The sequence below is a fragment of the Rhinolophus hipposideros genome, assembly GCF_964194185.1.
Source record: "Rhinolophus hipposideros genome assembly, chromosome: 4".
Lineage (NCBI taxonomy): Eukaryota > Metazoa > Chordata > Mammalia > Chiroptera > Rhinolophidae > Rhinolophus > Rhinolophus hipposideros.
Window position 1 is genome coordinate 3,265,617 of NC_138050.1, and position 27,741 is coordinate 3,293,357.

The window sequence follows — 27,741 nt, forward strand, 5'->3', positions numbered from 1 at the left end:
ATTGGTACTCACAATGGGGGAGACATTGGCCTTTACTGTTACTATCCAAAATGCGGTCCGCATTTTTTTAAGTCAACTAAAACGATTGTACTTTCCAGGCCCAGGCCGTCAGGGGTGGGCGGGGGAGGGCCTGGCGTCTAGGCGGCCGCGCAGCGTCCCACTGTCCCGGGCAGCGCTGCCCTCCGGGCCAGGGCACCGGCCGGCGGGGCGGGGGCCCAGAGCGGGGTCCGCGGCCCGCGTCTGCCGCCCGTCAGGCTCGCAGAGTCCCCAGCTGCCAGGTCGGGACGCCCCCTCCCCCGCAGCGCGGCTCGGCGGGTGGGGAGGCGGGGCCGGGCTCCGAGCGCCGCCCCTCCATTTATCACATGGCCGGAGCGCCACAAAAACAAGCGCGTCGGCCGAGGCCGGGACTCCGGGAAAGGGGCCCGGGGCCCGTGCTGCCGCCCCCACCCCATGGAGGAGGCTTTTCTCGAATCCTTCGGGAGGCTGAGCCTCCAGCAGCCGCGGCCTCGGCCGCCGGCCCCGCCAGCCCCGCGCGGGACCCCCCCGCGCCGCCACAGCTTTAGGAAACGCCTCTACCTCCTGCGCGGCCTCCCGGGCTCGGGGAAAACCACGCTGGCCAGGTAATGCCCCCGGCCCGGCGCCGCCCCGCGCGGCCTGCGCCCCAGTCCCGGCCCCGCGGCGGGAGCCGAGCGCCCCGTGCCGCGCTCCCCGGGCTCGGGGTGGGCGCTGCGCCCGGCGCCGGCCCCAGGTGGCGCGGGCCTGTCCGCCAGCGCGCGGGCCCCGGGCCCCCGGCCGGGTCGGGAGGCCGTACGAGGGTCGTCAGGCAAACCCGTGGCGACTGCAGAGCGCACGGGCACCGCCACCGCGTCGACAGGCGTCTCCCCGGGCGGAGAGACGCGGGGCCGGGGGCGCGCGGCCGCGTCGGAGGACGAGCAGGCTGGGCGGCGGCCGCCCCCTTGCCAGGCCCACCAGGCCAGCCTCACCCCCGGACTCCTGCTGGCGCCTGGTCCCAGCGACGGCGGCGGCGCCTCCTCCCTGTGCCGGCCTGCCCGCCGCCCGACGCTCCCACCAGCCCTGTGACACTCACACCTGTCACAGCGTGGGCACCACCCCGCCCGCAGTAGGTGCTCGCCTCCTGGGCTTCTGGGCTTCCTGTTTACACCTCTGTGACTGCGCTTGCTTGTGCACATGGTTTTGTTTACCCTTGTGTAAGTTTCCTGAAGGTAGGGGCCATATCTTACCGTGCCAGGCACGGAGTCTGGCGTGTAGTATGTGCTCCATAGAAGTGGTCCCTTGCCTTCAAAGGGCTTGCCAGCTCCCTGGAGAGAGAAGGCTAGCCCAGGAACCGTGGGGTGCTTAAGAGTCAGGGAGCACACCATACATTCACAAGCCGGTTTGGACGGGAGGAGGGTCTGGGCCCTTTGCAGGTAGGGAACTGTGACAGCCCCGGTAACGTGTTGCCAGTGTTAGTTAGGATTCCCCGCAGATCTGTGGAGTGGAAGCATTTAGCAAAACAATATTGCTACATTTTCACAGGTGAATGGGATGGGTGACTTCCAGTGGTACCCTTTCCTAAGACACATGCCCATTTCAGTAGGTCTTGTCTCAGTTTGGGGGGGAGGTAGACGGTGGATGGGGGGGGCTGCTTAGAAACCAGAAGAACAGGCTATTTTGTCATACAGTTGGGGGCGGGGCTACATCTGTTATACAGCCAAGTATCTTCTGAATTCAAATCCCATTTGGTTTCACTGTGGCTTTGCTGATCTCTGGCCTGTCACACCCTCATTGTGTTTCTGACTATTCAAAAGTGAAGTGATGAGATGAGCAGAGGTATGTAGACTTGCACATGGGAAGCTCTGGGCTTTGGACCTCACCTTCCTTATCTGTAAAGTGAGTGGGTTGGCCTGGGTGATCTTTAAGGTCTCTTCTGGCTCTAACATGCTACACTTTTAGGATTTTAATTCCTGGGTGACGTTTGGCTAAGCAGAAGACACCGGCTTATTAAAGAACATCTCTCTAGGGACGACTGCAGGGTGCACTGGCCTGGGAGTCTGCAGACTGTGCCATTAGAGGTTCTTCATCATGAAACAGCTGGTGACGTTGGGCAGTCACATAGCTTCTCCGGGACGTCCCTTGCATGTGCATACTAAGAAAGGATAAGGCTGGATGATGTATTGAAGATCTTCTGGCTCTTAATTCTAGTTGTCAGACTTAGAAATGGTTTGCTAATAATTGCTAGGTAAAGAGCTCTGATCTTGGAGTCAGCTTATGGCTTCGAATCCAAGCTCTGCCACTCACTAGCTGTAATCTTTACTTCAGTTTCCTTTTCTGTTAAATGGGGATGTTTGCTCTGTGGACTTCAGAGGGCTCTTGTGACGATTACATGTGTGTGAGAGAACTTGTTAACCTTTAAAGTGCTATGTACATTTCACAAGGTATTAGTTACTGCTTAGGATGGTGGTCAGCCAAGGTAAATCTTCAAGCTGTTACTGGGGGAGGAGTCTGGCTCTGCAGTGAAGACCGAAGCCTACTCTGAGTTCCCCCCTTAGGCTGGGCCTCATCAGTTCTGGGAGCACGGGGTCCTTGGCGTAGCTTTGGGGTGGGTTGTGTATTTATACAGAAATCGAGAAGTCAACAGGAAATAGGCCATAGCTCAGCAAGGAGAGTGGCCTGCAGCGAAGATGAAGTAGTGTGGTGGAGGTCACAGGCCACTTTTTGGGGGCTGGGGTGGAGAAGAGGAGAATGGCAAACTGTTTAAAAAATACACGTGTGTAGAAAATAGTAGAACTGTGAGGCTCTCTGATGTTGGATTTTAGGAAATTCCTATTTTCTTTATTCTATGTATTTTCCATATTTTCTATAATGAACATGTATTTCTTGAATCAGAAAAATAAAAAAAATTTTTCTTTAAAAATTGGAAGAGATCCATTTTTACAGATGGGGGTTCATCTTTGTTTCTGTTTAGCTTTTAATTCTCATTTGGTTAAAGAAATAATAAAAAGTTTTGAAATTAGGATATGTGTTGTCTTCCAAATCAATGTTAGATTTCTATGCCTTTCACCTGTTTGTTTTCATAGCTTGAAGGGGCTGAAATGTGGAAATAGCCTATTTAAGTGCTTTGGTCACATTATAAAAAACAGTTGGAGTTTTATCTGGTTTAATAAAGTTTTAAGTACATCAATGTACTAAAAAATTAGTGTGCCCCTAAATCTGTTTTATCACTTCTATTTCATTTAAAAAACATTTCAAAAATAGGTTATCATTGACCTATAAGACCTACTTCCAGGAATTCATCCGAAGGCAACAACTGGACAAGCACATGAAAATAGAGGAAAGTTCATCACAGAGTCTTTTATGGAATAGAAAAAATGTGAACCAATTTAGACATACAAAAATAGAGGACTGGCTTATAAGTCATGCAATCATTAATGGGAACATAGATATATATATTTAACATGCAAATATACACCCCAATTAAATTAAAAGCCTGTTAACAAATCTATCATCTATCTATCTATCTATCTATCATCTATCTATCATATATATACAGAAATCCCATTTTCTGTTCAAAGAAAGGGGTGTACATATCCTCATAGACAAACATATGAGAAGAGATATCCATTGATAGTTGTTGATTTTAGATAGTGGGATTCTGGACTTTCCCCCTTGAATTATTTTCTCATGTTTCTACAGTAAATATGTATTACTTGTTAACTTATTAAAGGTGAAAATAACTTTTTGCAGTTGAAAATAGTTTTGTTAACTAGGCGGGATAGACCCAGGTTGTATGACAAAGCATTTATTCAGTAATAAAATAAATGTCATTTAGTATATAAAAAGGCTTTCCTAGGTTCATTCTCAGTTGGACATATACTAGGAAACTTTTAATCCATGAGATTAATTTCAATACTTGAAATTAATTTTTGTTATGTTAATGATTAATTTCTATTAATTAGCATATGAACAAGCATATGTCTCTTGATTCTTCACCACCTCGGGTTCTTTTTCGTTAAAATAGAGCTGAGATCCCATTAGCAAGTATATTGTGAGGATACTGTGGTGAACAGGTCCTGTGACTGTGGAAAGCACTGTGGGCGGGATGCGTGGGCTGCATAAATACCAGCTACTGTTAATTATGCCTCTCTAATCAGTAATCATAGTACTCACCGAGTACTTATGCGTCTGTTAGTACCTGCCTAGTAAGGTACGCACCAAATGAGATTAAGGGGAGGAGCCTACACAATGCTGGCAGATGGAAAACCCTAACCTCCGCACTGCTGCGGGGCAGTGGCGTCTAACGGGACCAGCATCACCTGTGCCCTTGGTGGTCAAGGTCAGGGCGGTCGCTGAGGAGGACCGGGAAGAGCGGTCTCCGCCACGTGGAGGTGGTTCTGAGCTGGCCTTGAGGACCGGGATGCTGAGGCGGAACAAAGAGACGGATTAGCGCCATGACTGCGGTGTGGTGGGAAAGCCTGGGTGTCGCCCAGGCTCGTGGGCTGGGCCCACGTGGGTGTTCCGTCGGAGTAAACCCAGCGCCAGGCGGTGGAGAACATAAAAGGCGGACAGAGGAGTCCAGACTTGATAGAAGACATAGGGTTCCCACCCCAAGGCCGCTTTTCTCTCGGGAGGTGACCCAGAACTTCCCACAGCCGAGCTGACAACACCGGGGTCTGCCCCTGCCCTTCTCTCCTTGGTGGGCGAAAGCATCTACTTCTGTGTGTGTGCGAGAGAGAGAATGCAACCCTTTTGGGCCGTTTTAACTTCTCTTTAAAGTGCACATGATGTTGTGTAACCATCCCCACTGTCTATTTCAAAATACTTTAATCACCCCAAAGACAAACTTTGTACCCATGAAGCAATAAATCCTCCGCTTTCCTCCCATCAGGCCCCAGTGACCCCTGATCCACTTCCTGCCCCTGTGATCTGACTGCTCCGGTTCCTCGTGGAAGTGGGATTGCGCAGCATTTGTCCTTCTCTGTCTGGCTGGTTCCACTTAATGTTTTCAGGGCTCATCCATGTTGTAGGACGTGTCAGAACCTCATTTCTTTTTATGGCTAAGTATTCCATTGCATGGATATACCACTAAGTTGTCCTTTGGAAGTGAAATGAATTGAAATGGCAAGAGTAGAGGGTAGTCTTTCTTTTTTTAAAAAATGGCCTTATTTGAAAAATTAAAATTTGCCAACTTTACCTTTGTTCCTGGAAAGTGTTTTGAATCTTTACATATCAATCAAAGCGAAGTCTGTGAGCCACGTTGCATCTTTTGTAATGTTCTAGTTCCTTCTGGCACCATCACAAATGGTTTGTAACATGGTTCCCTTAGGCTCAAAGGATGCTTGCTGACAGAGGTCTTTTTCTCCTCATGCATATCTCTGGCTAACATGAAATTTTCCGTCAAGAAAAATACCTATTTATTATTTCTTGGCACTAGAGCTTTCCAAGGAAGTAAAAGGATGCTCTCCTGATGTGATGTAATGGCAAGACAGAAATGTGGACAAAAGTATGCTCTACAGACACAGACGGAACTATGGGAAGCAGTGAGACGAGGGGACCAGTTAGGTGAGGTAGTGAGTTGTCAGGCCCCAAAGCGCGCTGTGCTTTGCAGTGCTCCTAGCTGCAGGCCTGGACCATGGGGCTTTTATTTATGAGGCCAGGGCTCTCATAAAGGGAAGCAAGGTCAAAATAGGAAGTTTGCAGTATTCCACGTCTGTGCATATGAAAATATGAGGATCAGGAAGGTGACGTCTGAGATCTTTAGTCACTTAGGTCTCCCTGGAGCAACTACCAGCTTTTTATATTTTCAATGATTTTCCTAAAGTGGGTCTTAAATCTCCGTGCCCACTGCTGAAAATCCTTGCAGTTCCTGTCTCTGGAGGCTGGGATGAATGAGCACTGGAAGAGCTGTGTATGTTTAACAGAGAGTACACAGTGCACTGTGTTTATAATCACTGCTGGAAAGGAGACTCGCCACCAGCACAGCCCTGGATCATGGGAAAAGACCTTGCTGAATTGGGATAATGCAATGCTGCAGGTGTGGCTTAGGATTAGAGAAGCAGTAGAAATAGACGAAGCAGTGAAAGGGGAAGAATGTTTTCATTGGAAAATTGCAAGAGATGTACAGGAAGTCCCCTTAGAGTTCATGTAGCCGAAGCCCAGGACTTGAAGCTCTGAGAAGTTAAACATCGTCATTAGGTCACAGGGGTACCTCCTCCTGACTCTAGTCCAGAGCTTTTTCTTCTGCAACAAAGGAAGAGGCTAGTGGGAGTGACAGGTGGAAGGAGTAGTGAGGTTGGTTGTGGTTTGTTGTGTAATGAAAACATACTCAAAGGCCCCACTAAGAGGGCTAAATTTACCTGGACTATGACAGGGCAAGGAAGCCACATTTTATATATCTCAGTATCGATGCTGTTTCCTCTGATAGAAGAAATTACCAGGGAATTTATTTTCTCTATCAGTGTGGAGTCAGCGCCCAGCTCCCAAGGGCGTGTACATTCTCTTCCCCATCTGCTCACATGACATGACCTTTATAACTCAACTTAGTGCCTTACTTCCCTCTCGGCACTTTGATGAACTCGACTCTATGTAATGACACCATTCTTGGCTCATTTAGACTCTAGAGGAACCCAGTAAGAGATTATTGATTATCATTCCAGGTTGTCTAAAGATACCTAGGCTCTATGGGATTGAGGAAATGGCATAATAAAGATAAATGAGTCACCTAATTGTTCCTTCACTTCGTCTCGATTGCACTGTGTATGTGGCTTGGGGAAGGCTCTCTGTTTTTATCTCCCTCCCTCCCTGGCAGGGGGAGGGAGAAATGGGGACAGAAAAGCAAGCCCACATTTACTGAGTGTCGACTGTATGCCTGGCTCTCTCTGTATGCTGGTGACTGGATCTTTGCAGTAGCCTAAGATGGAGTTGTTTTTATTCCGTAGATGAGGACGCTAGGGTCAGAGAATCACGCACGTGTTTCTGAGGCATGGGATGTCATAACAGTGTCTTCCCTCACCAGGGATGTTCACGGACAAACACACTTACACCTGCTTGTCACAGCTATTCGAGAATACTGTTGAAGTATGATTGTATAGCTAGGATATTTCACAGTTCTTTTCCCCACACCTTTTAAGGATCTGAGGGGGGCTTTCTCCGCCATCTAAAGTTGTGCCTCCAGCATCTTCGTCCTGTACTTTGGCTTCCTTTTCGTCCTTGCATTAGCACCACCTGACATACACTTACTTATATGTTGACTATCTGTTTCTTTTACTAGAAGGTGAGCTTCATGAGATGGGGATGTAAGCTCCGTGAGATCAGGAACTTTGTTCTGTCCAGCTCCTAAAAGAATGCCTGGCACATAGTTGGCTGAAATCACTAAATATTTGATGGATTTGTTAGTGCTAGAAGCTTCCTAAGATTTGTCAGCTCAGATGTCAGTGTGGGTCTCGAGTAAAGAAAAAAATCAAAATCAAAAAGATTATTCACAAAAAGAGAAATATAAAAAAAAAAAAAAGCATAGAGCCCCCCTCCCTCCAAAGTTTTCAATCCCGTGCACAGGATACCATTCCTGTGTTTTACACGTGAAAATGTGTGATGTGCCATCTCCTTCACCCAATAGTTATACTAAAAAGGGAATTAAAAATCAGAATCAAAGACGCAACTGCGTTCCCATTTAAGCAGCTGTCCAAAAAGAGCCCAGAGTTCCTGTACCACTTCTGTTCTGCTACCTGTGCCTGATTTATGATATTTTGGGGAAACACAGCTAAAGGGAAGTTAAAACTGAGGTAGCTGTGCTTCCGATTGCTTCTTGTGTTCTGAGCGTGGCTGAAGTGACCAGTAGGACACAAATATGGGGTGCTGTCCCCGTGGCTAGATTCTGTGGGAGGGTGCTGTTCACGTGCAAGGGCTTTCTGCTAAGCGTAGTGCCATGGACACATGGCATGTGGCATGTGGACACATGCTGCTCAAAAAGCAGCATTTGAGTCTGCTTTTGACAGGCCTACCTTCATGGCGTGAGGGCTGAGAGCAAGAGAGCCATAGGACACCCGAGCACTCTTCACCGGAGTCCCCTTGGCCGCTGTGGCTTGGTGGTAACATGGGGCTGACAGTGGGTGAGGTCCATCTCTCCAAGGGCAGGGCTCAGCCTTGGTGTGGCGGTTGGAGGACCCGAGAAAATCGGGACACACCAGGCGTCAGGGGAGACCGTCCCAAGCCATTTACAGCATGACTCTCCCCAGTCCCCTCAGGCTGTTGGGTCACAGAACCTGTTTCCTACCCCCACTTTAAAGTCCTCCAGGGGGATTCTAATAATATCCAGAGGACATGCTGGGCCCCAAGAAGAATCCTCTCTCAAAGTCTCCTTTGGGGGGTAAATCCAAGGTTTGGGTAAAATTCTCAGTGCATAAGGATGAATAAGTAGAAATTCTCTTCACAGAGTTTGGGGCCCTATAAAAAGCGTTTGCATAGTTAAGGCAACAGAACCTAACATTCAAGAACCACTCATACCTTCACCGAATATTTACTGAGTATCTCTCATGGGCCTGACATTCTTCTAGATGCTTAGAATAGACCAGTGAACAAAAAAGACAAAGATCCCTGCCTTCATGGACCACCGCTCAGAGAATAAAAATTTCTGAAGGAAAGAAAGAAATTTTAAACAGCATCTGCTCTGCTGTTCTTTAAAAAAAAAAAAGAAAACACCCAAAAACCCAAAACCCTATGTAAAAGGATTTGAGTCATATGAATATACTCTCAGGAAACATTCCACAAACGCACAAGGAGGTAAGTCACAGTGTTGTTCACTGAAACTCCTTCATGATGGGGAATATTGCAAACAACCTAAGTGTCTCTAGAGAAAAAGGTGGATGAATGTGGTTTATTGTAGAGCACTCAAGCATAGTGGGTCAGTTCGTAGCTCTGGAGCCAGGAGCCTGGTTTTAATCCAGCATGTACCACTCACTCGTCTCCTCCCACCCCCAGCTTTATTGAGATATAACATTGTGTAAGTTTAAGGTGTACAATATGTTGATTTGATACACTTACATTTTGCAAAATGTTTACCATCATAGCTTAGCTACTACCTCCATTGTGTCACATATGACCATTTGTTTTCTGTGGAGAGAGCATTTGAGATCTACTCTCTTAGCAACTTTCAATTATATAATGCAGTATTAATAGTCACCATGCTGTACATTAGATCCCCAGAACTTATCTGTCTTATAACTAGACATTTGTACCCTTTGACCAACATCTCCCCATTCACGCCCTCCCAATCTCTAGTAACCACCATTCTACTCTGCTTCTATGAGTTCATTTTTTAAGATTCCACATATAAGTGACAGTATACAGTATTTGTCTTTCTCCGTCTGATTTATCTCACTTAGCACAATGCCATCAAGGTCCATCCATGTTGTCGCAAATGGCAGGATTCCTTCTTTCTCATGGCTGAATATTATTCCATTATATATATCTACGACATCTTATTTATCCATTCATCTGTTGATGGACACGTAGGTTGTTTCCATACCTTGGCTACTGTAAATAATGCTGCAGTGAACACAGGGGGTGCAGATATCTCTTCACGATCCTGTTTTCATTTTCTTTGGATAAACACCCAGAAATAGGACTGCTGGATCATATGTTAGTCCTATTTTTGAGAAACCTCCATCCTATTTTCTATAGTGGCTGCCCCAATTTATATTCCCAACAACAGTTCACGAGGATTCCCTTTTCTCCACATCCTCAGCAATACTTGTTATCTCTTGCTTTTTGATGATGGCCATTTTGACAGGTGTGAGGTGACATCTCATGGTGGCTTTGATTTACATTTCCCTGATGATTAATGATGTTGAGCATCTTTTCATGTAACTGTTGGCCATTTGTATGTCTTCCTTGGAAAAATGTCTGTTCAGATCCTCTGCCCATTTTGTAATCGGATTAATCATATATATATATATATATATATACACACACACATATATACACACACACACACACACACACACATATATATATATATATATATATATATATATATATATATATATATATACACACACACACATATATAGCTATTGAGTATATTTTGGATATTAGCCCCTTATCAGATATATGATTTGAAAATATTTTCTCCTTTTCATATGTTGCCTTTTCATTTTGTTGATTGTTTATTTTGCTATGCAGAAGCATTTTAGTTTGGTGTAGTCCCACTTATTAATTTTTGCTTTTGTTGCTTGTGCTTTTAGTGTCATATCCAAAAACAAAAAAATTACTGCCAAGACCCATGTCAGGGAGCTTTTCCCTACATTTTCTTCTAGGAGTCTTATGGTTTCAGGTCTTATGTTTAAGTCTTTAATTCATTTAGTTATTTTTTGTGAGTGGTGTAAGATGGGGTCCATTTTCATTCTGCTGGTGGTTATCTAGTTTTCCCAACACCATTTATTAAAGAGACTGTCCTTCCTCCATTGAGTATTCTTGGTTCACTTGCCAAAATATTAGTTGACTGTATATGTGATGGTTTATTTCTGGGCTCTCAGTTCTGTTTCATTGATCTATGTGTCTAGTTTCATGCCAGTACCATACTGTTTTGATTACTATAGTTTTGCAGTATAGTCTGAAATAGGAAGTGTGATGTCTCCAGCTTTGTTCTTTTTTCTCAGGACTGCATTGTTTATTCAGGGTCTTTTGTAGTTTCGCATAAATTTTAGGATTGTTGTTCTATTTCTGTGAAAAATGCCATGGGAATTTTGATAGCGATTGCATTGAATCTTTAGATGGCTTAAGGTAGTATTGACATTTTAACAATATTATCTTCCAATCCACGAACATGAAATATCTTTCTGTTTGCTTGTGTCATCTTCAATTTCTTTCATCAAAGTCTTGAAGTTTTCAGTGAACAGGTCTTTCGCCTCCTTGGTTAAATTTGTTCCTAAAAAACATTTTATTGCTTTTGACATGTTGTGAATGGGATTGTTTTCTTTTTCAGATGTTTTGTTAATAGTGTGTAGAAATGATTTCTGTACGTTGATTTTGTATCCATTCACTGGCTTTAATTTCTCATTTGTAACATGCAGATTAACTATCTCACCACTGGCTTTAATTTCTCATTTGTATTAATTTTAATTTCTCATTTGTAACGTGCAGGTTACTAACTATCTCACAGGTCTTTTTGAGCATTATATGAGAAATGTAAAGCCATTATGAGTGCTTAGAACACAATAAGCACTTAATAAATGTTAGCTGTGTTTATTATTATGCTGATAATGGAGTTTAACATAGCAGCTGAAGGCAGTGGACTAAGTCCATCATCTATCAACATAAATGATCTAAGAAGATAATTTCCTTTCATTTATTTATTCAAAAATACTTAATGAGTGGCTACCATGTTCCAGGCAGTGGTCTAGGTGCTTGGGAATAATCAGTGAACAAAATAAAGATCCTGCCCTCGTGGACCTTAGATGCCAGGAGTAGGGATATAAAATATGAGGACATTGTTTGTCATGTTAGGAGGTGACACGTATTGTGGGAAAGGGAAAAAAGAAGTTTAGTACAGGTGTTTGGGATTGCCAGAGATAAGCTGGGGGGTTGGTTGAATTCTTAGCCAACAAAACAAACATGAGAAAATGTTGACAATTAGCAGCTCTGGGTCGTGGGTATACTGGTGTTTGTCATATTATTTCCTTTGCATTTCTATTTAAGGTTTTTCCAAAAATCCCTCTCTATGATACAAGGAATAAAAGAAACATGATAACGTGGAGTTGGCTAAGAGGCAGAAAAAAATGTAAAGGAACTAAATGAGATATATTTCTTTAAAAGAATCTAACGTAAATGTTGGAATTTTAAAGACCATCAGAGATAGAGATGAGCAGAATCACAATGCAGAAAATCAGACAGCCACATAGAAGACAAATATGAGAATAAATATAACCAAATAAACCAGAATAAATATACCCAAGGCAACAATTACAGATATATTAGGACATATTTCTCAGTTGAGGCTCTAAACAAAAATGATAAAAAAATAAATTCAATACCTACACATATCCTTGTAAGACTGTTAATTAGTTACCCCTAGTTCCATAGTTCCTTTTTGTTACGTGTGGCAATGTGCCAACTATAACCTGTTTTCCAGGCTCCCTTGCCTCTCTCCCTGCTTGCTGTGCAGATTGTGGATGTGAAAGCTGGAGCTGCAGTGCCCCCTGTGCCCAATAGGCGGCGCAGGATGGAAGCACGAAGGACTGGAAGGCTGCGTGCTAAGAAAGATGGTAGATACACGTTTAATGTGTACGTGAGAAAAGAAGAAAGGAAAAAGGAAGATGAACCCTGTTGACTTGGGTTCATGTGATACCAGCCTTGAATTCTACCTCTGATTTTTCACACATAATTGTGTGTGTGTGTACATATGTGCCAAAAAAATGTATATACGTTTTAAGAAAGGAAACAACTGTATTAGAATTGTAATAATATATACCAATAACAAAAGATGAAGACAAGTCATGTGTATAAATTTTTTGGCAGCCCTGGTATATAGATACATATACACACACCTCTCTATTTTTAATAAGCCACTGTGATCTGAGTTTTATGTTAAATGCAATTGACCCCACTTTTAACTGAAACAAATCTGAACTATAAGCATCTGTTGGGAAGGATTGTAATCCAGTAATTCTCATTCAGCCAAATTACTAATGTGTGAGTACAATGGAACGGCTTTCTCAGACCCATAAGATCTCACAAAGTATATAACGCCCATGTGCCCGACTCTGTACACCTGGGGAAAAATTCTGGCAGTGCCACATCTACGCTGTGTAAACCTGGGCCAGTTATTTACTCTCTTGAAACCTTACATTTTTTTATTATTGTTAATTTAAAAACTAGAGAAAACATTATTTACTTTATAAAATTATTCTAAAGGTTAAGGACAGTTAACATATGCCACGCTCTTTGTTTAGTGCTTAAAACTCTTGGGGAAAAAAAAGAAAATTTACTGGAATGACCAACTCTAGCCTACCATAAGTAGAATCAAAGACATCAAGAAATGGACATCCTTTTAGCTGATATTGTTCAAAAACGTCTGTACAAGAAAATAAGAAAAAAAAAGTATAAATTTTATAAAGGAAAGATTTGTAACTACTGAATATAATCAAGAAAATATTGGAAAAGAAGACAATGAAGAAGAACTTACACACGAAGTTTCATAGAACAAAATAGAAAGCTTAGTAACAGGCCTAATTATTTGTTATTTAGTATAGAATAAAAAGTATTTTAAAACAATGGGGAGTTGATGAGTTGTTCAGTCAATGGTTTCGGGATAATCAGGTTTCCATGTGGACAAATAATCAAGTTAGATCCTTAACCAACGCCACATGCCAAAATTAAATTTTAGACGGATTGGCGAGTAAAATGTGATACAACATAGATGAGCTTACATAACCTTGGGGCAGGAAAGACTGTTGTAAATGTATCACCAAAGGCAGAAAGTAGATACATGTGACTAGAAACAAAAGATAAATACATGTGACTAGAAAAATTTCTAAAAATTTAGACTTATGTTAGTTTGTTATAAACAAAATTAAAAAAGAATTGATGTACTCAATAAGAAATATGCATATTCAATAAGAAAGAGATAAACCTCTCAATAATGTTATATTAACAATCAGACAAAGGACACAGAAATGGAATTCATAAAAGAATCTCTCTAAATGACCAGCACACATAAGAAAAAATATTTAATCTTGCTGGTAATCAAAGAAGTTGGGGACAAACTAAATACCTAATCATAGAGTATTGGTTAAGTAAATTATGGTATATCCATGTGAATATCTATGTCATAATCATTAAAAATAATGTCATAGAATAATGTTTCATGAGGTAGGAAATAATTGCTATGGAAATGAGTTTGGTGAAAAGTTAGTATACTCTACATTATGTTTCTGTTCTTATGTAATAAAACATCAGATAAAAAATTCCCCCCCCCCCCCGTCTTCCCTCCTCCATCTACCTCCCTTCCTCCCCTCCTGGAAAGAAGATGACAATATTAATAATACTTATTTTTAGATGGGGGCATATAGGAACCTCCCCGTTTTGTAGTTTTTGGTTTCAAAATACTCTGCAGTGAGTAGTTCTTTGCTAATTGGAAAGGAAAAACAGTATTTTAAAGGTTTGTGTAGACAAAGACACAGGAGATTTCTTGAAGGGGTATATCCTGGCCAAATGTGGGACAATTTGAGCATCATAAAGAATACCAGTGGTGAGGAGTATTAAAAGCAGAGGAGGAAAGAAAGCTCTTCTTTACAAGCCAATGCCACCTAGTAAATACAGAAGACATTACATAATGAGAAGAATCAATAGTCTGCAATTCCCAATGTAATAATTGTCACAAAATTATCAGCAATGAGGTAAAGATCATTGAGGGAAAGTTTGTTGGCATCTCAGTTTCACCTCCTCCCCCCATCCTCCCCACTTTATGTGACATTACAATGGAGAGAATGACTGACACCACCTTGTAGCCAAGTGATTAAAATTTAGCACAATGGTGTACACTGTCATTATGTGCAATCAGAAACAGACAAACATCACTTCTGTACTTTCCTTCCAAAATATTTAACCTGGATCTAATCATGAGGAAACAATCACAAACCCAGAATGTGGGGCATTCTCAAGCCAACTGACCTGGACTCTTCAAAAATGGGAACCAAAGGGCATGAGGACAGTTCCTCATAGATTAAAAGACACTGAAGAGACATCATAGCCAAGTGCAGTATTTGTACCTATGAATGGTGTTATTGGGACCATTGGGGAAATTAAAACATGTTAAATTAAAAAGTCTAACATCAACTGTTATGAATTCATGTTAATTTTTCGATGTGAGAGAATGTTCTTAATCATAGGAGACACTTGACAAAGAATTTAGGAACAAAATGTCATGATATCTGCAACTTATTTTCAAATAGTTAATCAAAAATAGTATGTGAGAGACAAAATAAATGACGCAAAATGTTAACAACTGGTGACTATAGATGAAGGGTAACCAGTGTTAATTGTATTGCTTTTTAAACTCCTTTCTATAGGTTTGAACATTTTCTAAATACTGGGGGTGTCAAAAAATGTACACATTTTAAGAGATGTTATCTATGTATTACTTTTCGAAGTTGAATTATGTAGCAATGTGTAGTATGACATTCACTCAAAAGATGGCATTAATCAAACAAATGCTAGCATCATTCATTGCATTACAATTTTAATACAGTTTTTCCCTTTCTTAAAATGTGTATACTTTCTTTTGGGCACCCTCTGTATAAACGTTTATGGGGGGAAAAGATTCAGGTGGAAATAGGAAGGAGAAGGGAAAGTACAGAATAGGGGACGTGGCAGCTAAATACAACGTGTGGATCCTGTTTGGCTGTTGACTCAAACCGAGTGAAGGAATATGAGTAGAGACAATCAGGGAAATTTGAACACTGATGGAATATTTGGTGAAATGAAGTAGAAACAGGCAAAATAAGATTAGTCATATGATGATGATTGGAAGCTGGGCCATGGGTACGTGGGGAATGCTTATTCTATCTACTTTTGCATGCTTGACAATTTCCAAAATGAAAAGTTGGGGGTACAACTCAAAATTTCATAGTAATATTGGACTTTGTGAGTGTGTGAGTGATTAATAGGTATCTAAATATATTTCTATGGTTCTCTTTCTGTTATTAAAGAATTACACAGAAGAATGACCAGTTGTCAAATCAAGGTTAGTACCTGAGTTTTTCCCATAGTAGTGATTTTAAGTGAATTTGGTGGGGAGCTGGGGAGGAGAAGTTTCTGTGGAAGTAACTGTCTTCTATTTTTTTCATTTTATTTTCATTCTCTCAGTGTCCCCAATGCACGAGGCCCCTGACCATAAAGAAAGCTAGAGCTGGGGCACTGTCCCCACTACTTCTGAAGCAAATGGAGTGGTATTTATTCCTTCTACTTAAGTTTGAGAAGCTCAAGATTGTCCGTTCACTCAGGTGTTTATTTAGGCAGGAGAGCTTTTATTATCCTGCATATTCAAGATGCTACTGTGGCTTCCAGTGCTGATTTAACGTTCAGGTGAAGATAGAACACCATTTTGAATGAAGGAATGATCATTCAGGGAGGACACCCACCCCCCTGCCCCCCTGCATTCGAGACTGTAAAGGTGAAAAACATTTTATTTTTATGGGCTTGTTAGGACAACTATGTATGCTACAGTCAGATGTGTCTCAAGAGATGGCGAGCAGGTAGGCGGCCTAGCCCCAATAGTAGTCCTGAGCAATTTAACTTTTACTCTAAGGTAAAATTTTGCAATCAAGTAGTTTTTTGTTGTGTTTTGTTTTTGTTTTCTAAAAGGGGATAGGATTCAAATAAGATATGAATTGGATAGTCCTGTGAATGTTTTGCTTTTTAAAAGGAAACATCAGATAGTATTCACTTCCAATAGGTCATAAAAAGGAAAACAAGAGTAGGAGATAAGGCTATGCATAGGAAAAGAAACAGTCAACTCTGAAAATGGTCAAAACCAAAAAAACGCCTCTGAGGAAAATGAATGAAACCAGAATTAGAAGGGATAGTAAATCTGGGATCAAAAAGAAAACAAAAATCTTGGAAACCATATCCTTAGTTATTTAGTACTCAAAAGGCAAGGAAAATAAGTTACACGCTATTATTTGACTTCTGAATGTAGTTTTCATTATGTACACGAGATAGTATTAATGACAGTAACTTAGAAAGTGTAAAAATGTTCATAAATATGACATACCTGAAAATGCACTTAGTGCTGCCCTTAGACATTTTTCAAAGTGTCTTTATAATGATTGTTTGCGTTAGAGGTTACAGTTTGGACTTAGGATTTGGGCTTTACAGTTTGAGTATCTTTAAGGTCAAATAAAAGAATTTATATGGAAACTGCGAATTTCTTTTATTAAATCCTCTTCATACTTTTCTTTCATGCCATTTTTGATATCTCTGGTGATTTGAAACGGCCACATTTTCTTTGCCACCTGTCTTCCTATCCTTCATTGTGGGCAAGCAGTGACTCGCCTCGAACAACAGAACCGGGTGGATGCCTGGCAGCCTCCACTCGTTCCCTCTGGAAATGACTGAAGAGGCCTGCGCCGGCCTCCTCGTGGGTGAGAGCCCGCTGACAGCCGGCACCTGGACACGAGTGTGGGCAAGCCGCTGCACCAGGGGTGCCAGGCAGGACCAGCAGAGCCCGCCAGGGGAGCCCAACCCAAACAGCTGAGCCACAGAACAAGTTCATCCCCTCTCCTCACACAGATTTCCCAGGATCTGAGGGCGACCATCGTGTACCACTGCTGTCATCTGTTCTCACCTTCAAGGGCCGCATTCCTTTGACCATCTTTGCTCACCTGACAGTTTTCCATGGTTGTCAGGCCTTACGTTTTCCTGGTCACTCGTCTCTGGACATATTCCAGCTGGCCGAATTCCTCTTTCAATTGTGTAATGCTCACAATTGAACAGTGTTGCAAATATGATTTGCTGTTTTTAACCGGTAGTGTCTTTGATCTTGTTTTCCCCTAAAGTCTCTTGCTCACAACACGCCCTGCAGCATGAGCTTTCTCCTCTTACCTCCTTCCCCAAGAGGCATTTTTCCCCTCACCCTTCAAGGTCTAGGTCAAGTGCAGTCTCTTCTACAGTGCTTTCCGGGTCAGAATTCTCTCCGACCTCAGCTTCTCGGAGGGCTTCATGTGTCAGCCTTTTGCATCGTGCCTTAGGCCAGCTGTGTGGGGTCTGGCTCCTTGTCTGGGCTGGGAACCCCTTGGAAGCAGCGACTTTATTTTATGCCTTAACAATTCACATAGTACATGGCTCACATCAAGTGCTCAATAAATATTTAAGGATTTGGATAATTCTCTAATGTTTGTTAGGTATTAAAATGTTATCTTCCGGTCCACCTCTTCCCACAAGGCTTTCAAGAGAGTTAGATTCCTGTTTAGGTCACGTTTAAGATCATGTCCATTGAATTTCCCTGCTTACTGGCATGGCCCATCAAAAAAGAACATATTTCGTTTAGAATCATTTTCTCAGCTATCTATGCTGCTTTTTAAATCCTGTCAAGCCTTCCAAATTTTTTTTGACAGAGATGATTGTTTACTGTTTCTGGAATGTGTTTATTCATTTTTGAAAACTGAGGCATCTGCTTTATTTTGGTCTTTCATCTAATTCACTTGCAGCAACTGCAGGATCGTGCACACAGCCGCATGTATTTCACTCCCAGGGCATGTAAACAGTCTGGGTTGGTAAATTTGACCTCACTTATTATTATTAATAAAATAACAGTACTTTGCATTTGTAGAGTGCCTGGCTGTTTGCAAAATGTTTTCCAGTACCTTACCTCCTTTGAGCCTTGCTAGAAGTTCAGTTTAACAAGTAGTGATTAGTATCTGTGTTTTTTAGTTGAGAAAACAGAAACATAGAGAGAGCGCACAGGGCTGGTCCCGGGGGAGGAAGACCTGGGCGAGTGGCCTGGTCACCTAAGGCTGGGGAGGAGGGTGGGGGGGATGGAGGGGGGATGTGTCAGGGGGAGGGCAGCCTCTCATTCCTTCTCTTCCTTCTTACTGGAGGGGAACAAACGAAAGGAGTGGCTTTGTGTTCTGTGCATTCCCTGCCTTTTGTCATTTTTCAACATTTTTTCCCTCCAGCTTTTAAATATTGTACCTCTTTATTCTGAGCATGGCCTTGAACTTGTTTTGAAGTTAGAATTATGCTGGCGAGTGCGATAGGGAGAGAAACGTGTGCTCATTGTGTCACGAGTCGCACTCCGTGCTTTCCCACATGATGAGGTCACTGTCATCACCTGGCAACATAGATGACGTTTGTTAGCCTCAGTTTTTACAGATGAGAAAGGAGGCTCGGAGATATACCCGCTTACTACCCAGCCTGGTATGCGTCTTCTCCCCCAAAATAGTCTGAATAAGGATTTCAAGGGGAAACATCTGTTATTTTGTGCACAAATTTATGTTTTTTGTGTTGCTTTTGCCTTAAAGGGACTCCATAATTGTTCTTTTTTCTGTGATATTTTCATGTTTAGAGGGAGTGACAGAGGTTTAGGAAGCTATGGGGAGTGTTGGGTGTACCTCTTTCTCCTGCTGTGTTTTTATATGCTTTATGTCACTGTTAAAATGCATTAAGTTACCTAATAGGGGTAGCACACACGTCCCTTTTATCTACATTTCACCTGACAAAGAACTAGTTTTGAGACAAGAGAACTAGTTTCTGAGTCCTTAGAGAGGAGAGAGACCCAGGGTGGGACCCAGGACAGGTGAGAGTTTAGGGTGAAGGGAAGGGCCCTGGGTGCCTCACAGAGGAACAGCAGTGAGGCGTGGGGCCCCCAAGGACAGGCTGTTGTCACACCTCCCTTAGCCTCCCACTGGCGTGCAGCCAGGCCTGGTGCTGCAGAAGTCAGTGGTGGGGACAGCGCTGCCTGTTTCAAGAGCCGGGCAACATACTCTCAGCCCTCTTCCGCGTCCTAGGGAGGAGTGATGCTTTCTAGAGATAATAAGCATCTCTTTTTAAATTGAATTTCAATAATTCAAACCTGGGTGGTCTCATGATTACAAGGTGTTAAACGACGGTGGTGTGAGGAGACGGTTTCTGTTATGACAGTGCAGACTTGTAAAACAATCTCTTCTCTCCCCCGCTTCCCAGACAATTGCAAAACGACTTTCCCAGGGCCCGGATTTTCAGCACGGATGATTTTTTCTTCAGAGAAGATGGTGCCTATGAGTTCAATCCTGACTTCCTGGAGGAAGCTCATGAATGGAACCAGAAAAGAGGTGACACATTCCTTTCCAAACTCCTGGGAAATCCTATTTTGCACATAGATTGTAGCAGATTGAATAAGTTTTATCAAAGGACTTTAATAAAAAAATTAATCCCCCTAAGAGAATGTCAGACCATAACCTCCCTAGGTTCCAGGAAAAAGAAAATGATTGGTAATGGGTCCTGGAGTAGGTGGCATTCATGTTATGTAATGAGGATATGCTGTAATAAAAACGACAAGCTATGGTACGGTTCACTCACCCTTCTGTCTAATTGTTGCCTGTTGTTCACTGTTGTATAACATTGTGTTGCAGCAAGGAAAGCAATGAGGAATGGCATATCCCCCATAATTATTGATAATACCAACCTCCACGCCTGGGAAATGAAGCCCTATGCAGTCATGGTAGGAAAAGTATCATTCTGAATTTTCAGTTACAGGCATTGTGTGAGAAAGTTGAAACCTTTGTTCTTTCCTCTCTTTATGATCTTCTCGACCTCATCCTTCGCGCTGGTTCTCACAGGGAGGAGGCAAAGAGGTTTCATTTTCGTGTTTCCGTGCTGCTCAGTGGGTCCCATTTGCTGACCTGCTCATATCGCCTTGGGTACAATTCTTAAATCGTCCTTGGTCAGGTTTTGATAGCTCGTGTGTCTTGGCGGTTTTCCTAAGGGAAGGCCTAGGAGGGAGCGCCCCCTGCTGCCGCCGCGGAGCCGCCCGAGGCATCCTGGGTAGCTGTCCCGGGCTGGCGGGTGGGCCTGCTGTGCAGTGTTGCTGCCCCGGAGGCCGGGGCCACAAAGTCTTTAGTTAAATACAGATTTAGGATTCACACCTTCACCCTACTAAGATACTTGAATACAAATGTAAATACACATACAAAGGTAACAACTCAGCTCTCTCTCGTCAGGATAGGAAAGAGCAGTTAAGATGAGTACAACAGTCTGCACATTTTAAATTTTGAAATATGTATTTTCCCCCACGCATTTCATCTTTTATGCTAGGGAGTTTTCATTCCCTATCAGCTGTAGGGAGGAGAAAAATGCAGACACGTCCAGAAGCAGGAAGGAGACAGCTGAGTGTTATGTGGCTGACACACCTGAGCCCCAGCTGGCTAATTGTCGGCTGCATATCTCCGAAGCGGGGCTCATGGCAGTCTATTTTTGGCTTCCTTTTACATTTGGGACAAAATAACTTACATACGAGTGTGCTTTTCTCTAACTTACATTTTCATTAGATTGACGTAGGCCCAGATGGTGGGACTTTGGGGAATGTAGGAAGGAGAGAGCACCAACCTTGCGGTTACTTCAGTTCATGGATGGAGGAGAGAAATGAACAGGGACCCAAAGAGTCAAATTATTAAGGCACAACTCAAAACCAAGCAGTAGGTGGGACGGAGAGTGGCTTACGGGACGTCATGTTACTTTTCATTTTCTGGAGATGCACAATCTTTTCCAGCCATGCACAGATGTTAATAAGACCCGGAAATTAGATATTTTCCATATACGACATTTTAATCCTTCCCCAACTGGAAGTGTCCATCTAATGAATAAAGAGGAAATCTTTTTACTTAGCTCTTTTCATTGACCTTTCATTACTGAAAGTTCCATTTGAGATAAAAACATAGTGGTCAATTTAGGAATGCAAAGGCTATTTGGGTGTTTGCATGGAAACAGTAACAGTTTTCTAACCTGGGGAGGCAGGGCACAGCTCAGCGGGCCACACCGCCCTATGCAGCTGGGAGAGTGGCTTTTGGAGGGAAGAGTAGGTACAGTATGCGGGAGTCACTTTTATTTCATCAGTTCTGTCCCTATGGCACTGTCATTCTCTAAGCTAAGGCATTGTGCAGACCCAAGCCTATGATAAAGCACAGAGGGGCTTTGAGAAGCCGCTGACGGGACATTTTAAGCGAGTTCAGTTGTTTATTTAAAAAAATTCCAAAACAAAGCACATTTATAATTTTCCTACAAAGTAGAGAAAGTGGACCAAAGTTTATTGTTGGAAACCATAATATAACCATAGTGGCTAAGAATGGGAATGAATAACTGTATCTGTTAAGATAAACTAAGGCATTGGATTACTGGTAAACAAAGGGAATTTTAGAAAAGATTTGTAGTAAATGTTAAATGGCAGCATAAACATTCCCAAACATACATACCATGTCTTCAATGTTTTATGTACTTTTGAAAAATCAGGCACTTGAAAATAACTATGAAGTTATATTCCGAGAACCTGAGACTCGCTGGAAATTCAACGTGCAAGAGTTAGCCAGGTACTTGTTTATTTTTCTAAGCTCCTCATTATGTATCCTGCTATTTTCAGGTATTTCAGACGAGCAAAAGAATCTTTTCAGGCTGGAAATGGACATGGTAGTTTTCAGGCCAGAAATGGTAATTCTTGGAAATTGATAACTTTGGAATTATTAATGTGAAGACTTTAGTATGGGGCCAGTTTTCTAATATAATGCTAAATGCTAAATCTTGGCTTGGACTTGGTCTTGTAAAAAGACACATTTAACATTCGGCTAAAAGGCTTCCTCGTTAATGAACATTTAAAAGCATTTTCTTCTGCATGGGACTGTGCACGGCAGTGGTGTTTTTGCATTTAGGCTAAACACAGATCTTTAGATGTTGAATAGTCTGTGGTTCATTTATGGCCCAAAGGCTGCTTCTAATTTATCAAGCAATAAATGTCCAAATAATACTAACTTGGTGATTGAATGCATGGGTTCTGATATGCATTATCTGTGTTATCTGATAATGTGATAATGTGCAGTGATTTAAAGTAACCAGTGAGATCAGAATCTACTTTTTAGGAATAAGGCTAGTTCATCTCGTGGGTACAAGGAAACCAGACCGCCTGAGGTGGTGGTTAAAATGCTAGTTGGGGGCCGCCCCCTTTCCTTAGCCGGAATCGCTGTAAATTACCTTTGACCTACAGCCCCAGTAGATTTTCTTGCCCACTAGAAGTTAAGATTGTTTAAATAAGCATCTAGAAGTATCTAGGACCGACTGAGAAAAACCGATTATAGATATATGCATGCTTAATAGGCAGATATCTAATAAAAAGATCTCACGTGTTCTTTTATGTCTGGAAGCACAGAATTGAGATTTCCAGAAAGAAAGCATATCTGACGCTTTAGCTCTTTGCCAGCCTCAGGGAGGTTTAGGGCGGCATGAAAAACAGGGGTGGAGCCCGACAGAGAACTGCTTCACAGGACGTTATGCTTGTGTCTGTGCAATCCCGAGTAGGAAGTGCCTGTCTGTGTCATCCTACCACCAGGGACTCACCGGGGCAGACTGCCTTCACTAAACGTTTGCATTTTGTCCCCCATGTAGAAGAAACATTCACGGAGTCCCAAGAGAAAAAATACACCGAATGAAAGAACGTTACGAACACGATGTTACCTTTCACAGCGTGCTCCACGCGGAGAAACCCAGCCGGATGACCCGAAGCCAGGACGGGAGCCGCGCGGCGCCGCCCAGCGGACGCTGGGGCTCCTACGCCGAGCGCCCGCCGCGGAGCGCGCCCGGCGGCCTCGCGCAGCACGGCGCCCGTCCCGGGAGGGGGCGGTGTCCCCAGGGGGATTAGAGCCCCCGCCCGCGGGCGTTCCGTTTTCCGACATCGGTTTGTACCTCACGTTCTGGGCTTTACTCTTGGCTGGGTTTCAGTCAGAGCTCCAATGCCAGTGTGCATAGCCGAGCCTGGAGGTGTCTGAGCAGAAGGCGTCCCGTCACCGCGGACAGGCGTCTGTGACCGCGACCCTCGGTGCCTGGGCCGAGGCTGGCGGTGCCGCGGGTTTGGTTCATCACTCACTCTCTCCGGGGAAGGAATTAATTTGAAGCTGAAACCCAAGAACGTAATCCGTCAGTCACATAGGTTCACGAGCGAAATCAAGTGTTTGTAGTGTCTGGGCTTCAGCACCACTTTCTCGGAAGTAATCGGTTTTTCCAGAACTCATCTCCATCAGGAAAGGTGGGGGAGGGGACGGGAGAGGTCGGACAAGCGTTAGTGCCATTGCTACCTTCTCAATGCACGTATCCAAAAATGTGAGCTGTGTGGCTGTAATGACACGGATTTTCCTTACGCTGGGAAGTCTACATCTAAAGGAATGTTGTCCTACAAAGGAGACACTTGGGGAACTTATTCCTTTATTCTAGTGACGTTATCGTTGTTAAAAATGTCTGTCGACTCCTTCTTGATAGCTATACAAGCTACTGAGGAAAATCGGTGTCGTTATTTGGTCACTATGTATAGTCTTGTGTTTTAACCACCACTTTATGGAACAGGATTAAACCTGAAACTTTTGGCTGTTGTGCTAATAGTGTAAATAAAACAAGCCTCCTTTATAAAACACCAATTTTAAAGAGGAATCATTAAGCAATTTTTAAAATTCTGCTTCTCAATGTGTAATTAGTTGGCATCCCCAATGTCTGGGAGTGCGAGGAATGAAATCCCAGGGCGCAGACCAGACAGGGATCTGCAAATCGCGCTCACCCGCAGATGGGCAGGCAGCCTTGGTGTTTTGCGTGGCATTACTTAAGACAGGGAAGTTCTACCACAGCTCTGGAATGTCCCTCTTATGCCAATACTGAATTTATGAATCCAAATTAAGTCTCAACTGGTTGCAATCAGATTCAATTGGTGTGAGACCCTGATAGGTAAGACCACGTACGGTGTGTGCTTTATTTCTTGTTGGCCAACAGCTTCTCTCTAGTGTTCTGTGAAGTATTATTTTAAGTGTCTTCTATAATGGTGCTTTTATGGTTATTAAAAATTATATATGGTATTGCTTTATATGCATTTCTCATTGAATCTATGCCTTTTTTTGTTCAACAATATAAAAAAGTTAATTACCTAAATCCCACAGAATTCTACCATAGTAAGAACTAGTTTTTTATATCGTAAACTTTCCAATCTTCTTTAATAGGAGACATATATAAGACAAAAGCAACCTTATTTTTACTTGCTTATATAAATTACTTGATCTGTGTACATCAGAAACTGTCACTGTAACGTTCCATTACCTGACTCCACTGACACCTACTCAACATCTTGATGACTACCAGCAAAGCATCTGTAGTTTTTTTCTGCGTTAACATTTAAAAAATTGGTATCTCCTTTAACAAAGTTTGGCTAATGAAACTAAACTTGAGTGCATTTGGATAAATGTAAGGTATTATTCTAGTTTTGCTAAATTCTGTGTGTCCAAGCACAACCACAATAATCGTCTATTAACCGTGACAAGCCCCACGGTAACTAGCACCCCTGTGCAGGCCCAGGCCATCTGTTGTCCTGGTCAGTATGGCTGTTGCAGAATTCACTCACTCAGGGGGGCTGGACTCCGTTAGGACGTAGAGGGAACTGCCGGAGAGCCCAAACTGGAATTACCTTGCTTTGATTCCAAAGAAGCCAAAGGGTCAGGCTTTGAGCCCTCCTGATTCGTATCTGACTCTGCTTAGGAGTTTTGGTCCTTTGGCCGAGTCTGCTACGGAGCAGTGGCCTCAGGTTATAAATCCAGGCCTTTTACAGAGCTCAGGAAAATAGTTTTCCAGCTACTTGACTCTTCCCCCCCGCCCCCCCACCATGACTCCTGAAATACTTGGTATGGAAGCATAAACATAACTGATTAAATGCCACCAACTTTATTTATCCCACCTAGAAGTGACCTAGTTTTTCTCTCAACTGACTTACACAATTTTTTGAACACTCAACAATGACGTGCATAGTTTCGTGTTATTAACATCTGCATCGTTCACAGAGCTGGCAGTGCTTTAGATACAATAGGCTCTCACCGAGTGATTAAGTAACACAAATTGCTTTTACCATCTGTCCCTTGTGCAGTGGACACTGTTGACTCTGTAATCATTGTCAATTTTTGGGATATGATATCCACATATACTCAAGCTTCATACCTTGCTCACATAGCTTAGCTGTATTATTTACAGTTTCTAAGGAGCGTGTGCATTAGACTTCTCTTTACTGGGTAGTCTAAACGGTAATGAAGAATGGAGGAGGTCACAGCAGTTACGTTTTCCCAGGATAAAAAAAAGGTTAAATTCTTACAATTCTTTCTGTTCACCTGAGACTCAAGTTTTATTCATTGTTCTAGAGTGGATCACCAGGAAAATGATTAGAATGTGAAGACCAAATTGTTTTATGAACAAAATTTAAATTGCATTAATAAAATGGGCAGAACACTTAAGTTAAAAAGAATAGCAGAGGGAACAAGGCACATGAAACTCCTATTCCATGTTAGAGAAAGAACTAGGTTATGAGGAACTAAGGCCCAGGTAAAAAGGATGGACTTAAAAGGTTTTCCCTGACGTAGCAGACATTAATTTTACAATGAACCTAGCACAGAGAATAGACATTTGGTTGTCAACATCTTGATACAGGTATGTTTTGATAGAAATTTAATTGTTATAAAACCCAAAATCTGTAACTTCAACTTGTCTGAGAAACTATTTTGTTTGTTTTTGTTTCTGGTTAATTACCCAAAACTCTGGAACTTTTTTTTTTTTTTTTAAATATAGAAATAAAGAAGAAATACATTTTTGTCCATGGTTAAAGAAAAAAGCAGAATGGAATATTTATCATGTTAATGACTTTTAGAGGAGAGAAAAATCATGGATCACAGGAAACAAACTGCTTTATAAAAGGGTATATTCTTGGCTTTGAAATGTGTTTATAGATTTGAAAACATGGTATTATATATAAATTTAAGACATATTGAAAGACCTTATTTAAGAGCTTTTTCATGCTATTAGCTCCTGGTTAGAACTGCCTTCTCTTTTCTTTAAACATAAGGAAGTAACGAATGTGACTATCATCTTGAGTTGAACTGTTACCTTCTGCCGGGGTGGCTGGGGCAAACTAGGCACACAGGGAGCCCCCGTGAGTCCTGTGACAGCGCTGAAACACAGCAGGCAGCATCAGTGCGGATCTGAAGAAAAGACTGTCTCTTTAAGTTGCCAGGAGAAAGCGGCTGTGCGGCAACACGGAAACCCTGATTCAGAATGTTCGCTGGGCAGAGCCTTCAGAGCCCCGACTCCTTTACCAGCACACCTAGTTTCTTACATGTTTCTTCCTTTTGCCTGCAACCAGTTAACCTTCCAATAACTTAGCTCTCTCAATAATTGATTTTTTTATAAAAAAGGTCATTTTGTTAAAAAACAGAAACAAAATTAACACTGTGAAATCTGCTTCTGATTTCAAGTATTTGAATTTTGATTCAAATACTTTAATTTCAGACCTCACATTGGAATCATAGAAAGGAACGACACTGAGAGTTCTATTTTTCTTGTAGTCATGCTGACCTAAGGATGAACAATTGGTCAAAAGAAAACAGCATTGTCTTATCTCCTTCATCCTGTCTTTGGATCGGAACAGAACTGTAGCAGCACTGACACGTGCATTAAGGTGAACTGATTCATAGCAGGTCACCTCTAACAAAACCTAACACAGCAACTACACTAAAAGGAATTACGTGAGTCAAAATAACTGCTTAGAAACCTAGTTTCATTTAATTAAGCACACAATCTAAAAGAAAAAGGTATGTTTATTTCATTTGTAGTGATCAAACCCAGTCATAAAGATTTTTTTCTTGATTAATTAATAAATTACAGTTTTAAGAAACAACTGAAATAAAAGTGCTTGTGATATGTGAGCCCTCAGGCAGATTTGGAACCATTTCATTTCTCCTCTTGTTTTGCAAATATGGAGGGACGCGCAGTTTGAAACTCTGTGTTACAAACTGGAAAAGTTGAGTCAATAACTAATTTTCATTTGTTGCCTTTGCTGTCTTACTTTTTATTGTACTCGTGTCCTGCATGTTAGTCTCCCGTTCCTCAGTACCAACTTGGGAATCCTCCTGTGCTCTGACCAGAGGTGCAGAATGGTGCCTTTTCGGTTCGAGATAATGTTTTGAACAGCTGGGAGCATTCCTGGTGGGTTCATTG

At 42.4% G+C, this 27,741-nt stretch overlaps 3 protein-coding genes across 7 annotated transcripts in view; 2 read left to right on the forward strand and 1 right to left on the reverse strand.

Annotated features, from left to right (window-relative positions):
* The window catches only part of N4BP2L2 (NEDD4 binding protein 2 like 2), a gene marked incomplete at its 3' end in the record, with an annotated part of 108,028 nt that extends 88,226 nt beyond the window's left edge, over positions 1 to 19,802 (forward strand). Inside the window, exon 8 of the transcript XR_013993186.1 lies at positions 19,675 to 19,802. The remainder of the gene's footprint in view (positions 1 to 19,674) is intronic.
* N4BP2L1 (NEDD4 binding protein 2 like 1) lies at positions 369 to 26,349 on the forward strand. 5 transcript variants are annotated; one of them, XM_081045766.1, is made up of 6 exons: positions 377 to 620; positions 19,675 to 19,802; positions 20,103 to 20,191; positions 20,310 to 20,390; positions 21,976 to 22,170; positions 23,119 to 26,349. In XM_081045766.1, the coding sequence occupies exons 1-6, from the start codon at positions 451 to 453 to the stop codon at positions 23,476 to 23,478; spliced, it is 1,023 nt and encodes a 340-aa protein (XP_080901892.1). In that variant the 5' UTR covers positions 377 to 450; the 3' UTR covers positions 23,479 to 26,349. The 5 variants fall into 5 exon arrangements, with proteins under 5 accessions (XP_080901895.1, XP_080901892.1, XP_080901894.1 ...); XM_081045768.1 differs by having other exon boundaries at positions 21,976 to 22,052; positions 23,119 to 24,931; XM_081045769.1 differs by lacking the exon at positions 20,310 to 20,390 and having other exon boundaries at positions 369 to 620; positions 21,976 to 22,052; positions 23,119 to 24,931.
* BRCA2 (BRCA2 DNA repair associated) overlaps positions 26,337 to 27,741 on the reverse strand; it is a 57,365-nt gene continuing 55,960 nt past the window's right edge. Inside the window, 1 exon segment of the mRNA XM_081045753.1 lies at positions 26,337 to 27,741. Within this exon segment, the coding sequence (XP_080901879.1) occupies positions 27,558 to 27,741 (184 nt within the window). The 3' untranslated portion in view covers positions 26,337 to 27,557.

Excerpts from the sequence above, each read along its gene's own strand:
- N4BP2L1 (XM_081045766.1), top strand. The coding sequence starts at position 451 with ATGGAGGAGGCTTTTCTCGAATCCTTCGGGAGGCTGAGCCTCCAGCAG. Across the intron at positions 621-19,674 it reads GGGAAAACCACGCTGGCCAG|ACAATTGCAAAACGACTTTC; the intron begins GTAATGCCCCCG and ends CCCGCTTCCCAG. Across the intron at positions 22,171-23,118 it reads TAGTTTTCAGGCCAGAAATG|AAGAAACATTCACGGAGTCC; the intron begins GTAATTCTTGGA and ends TCCCCCATGTAG.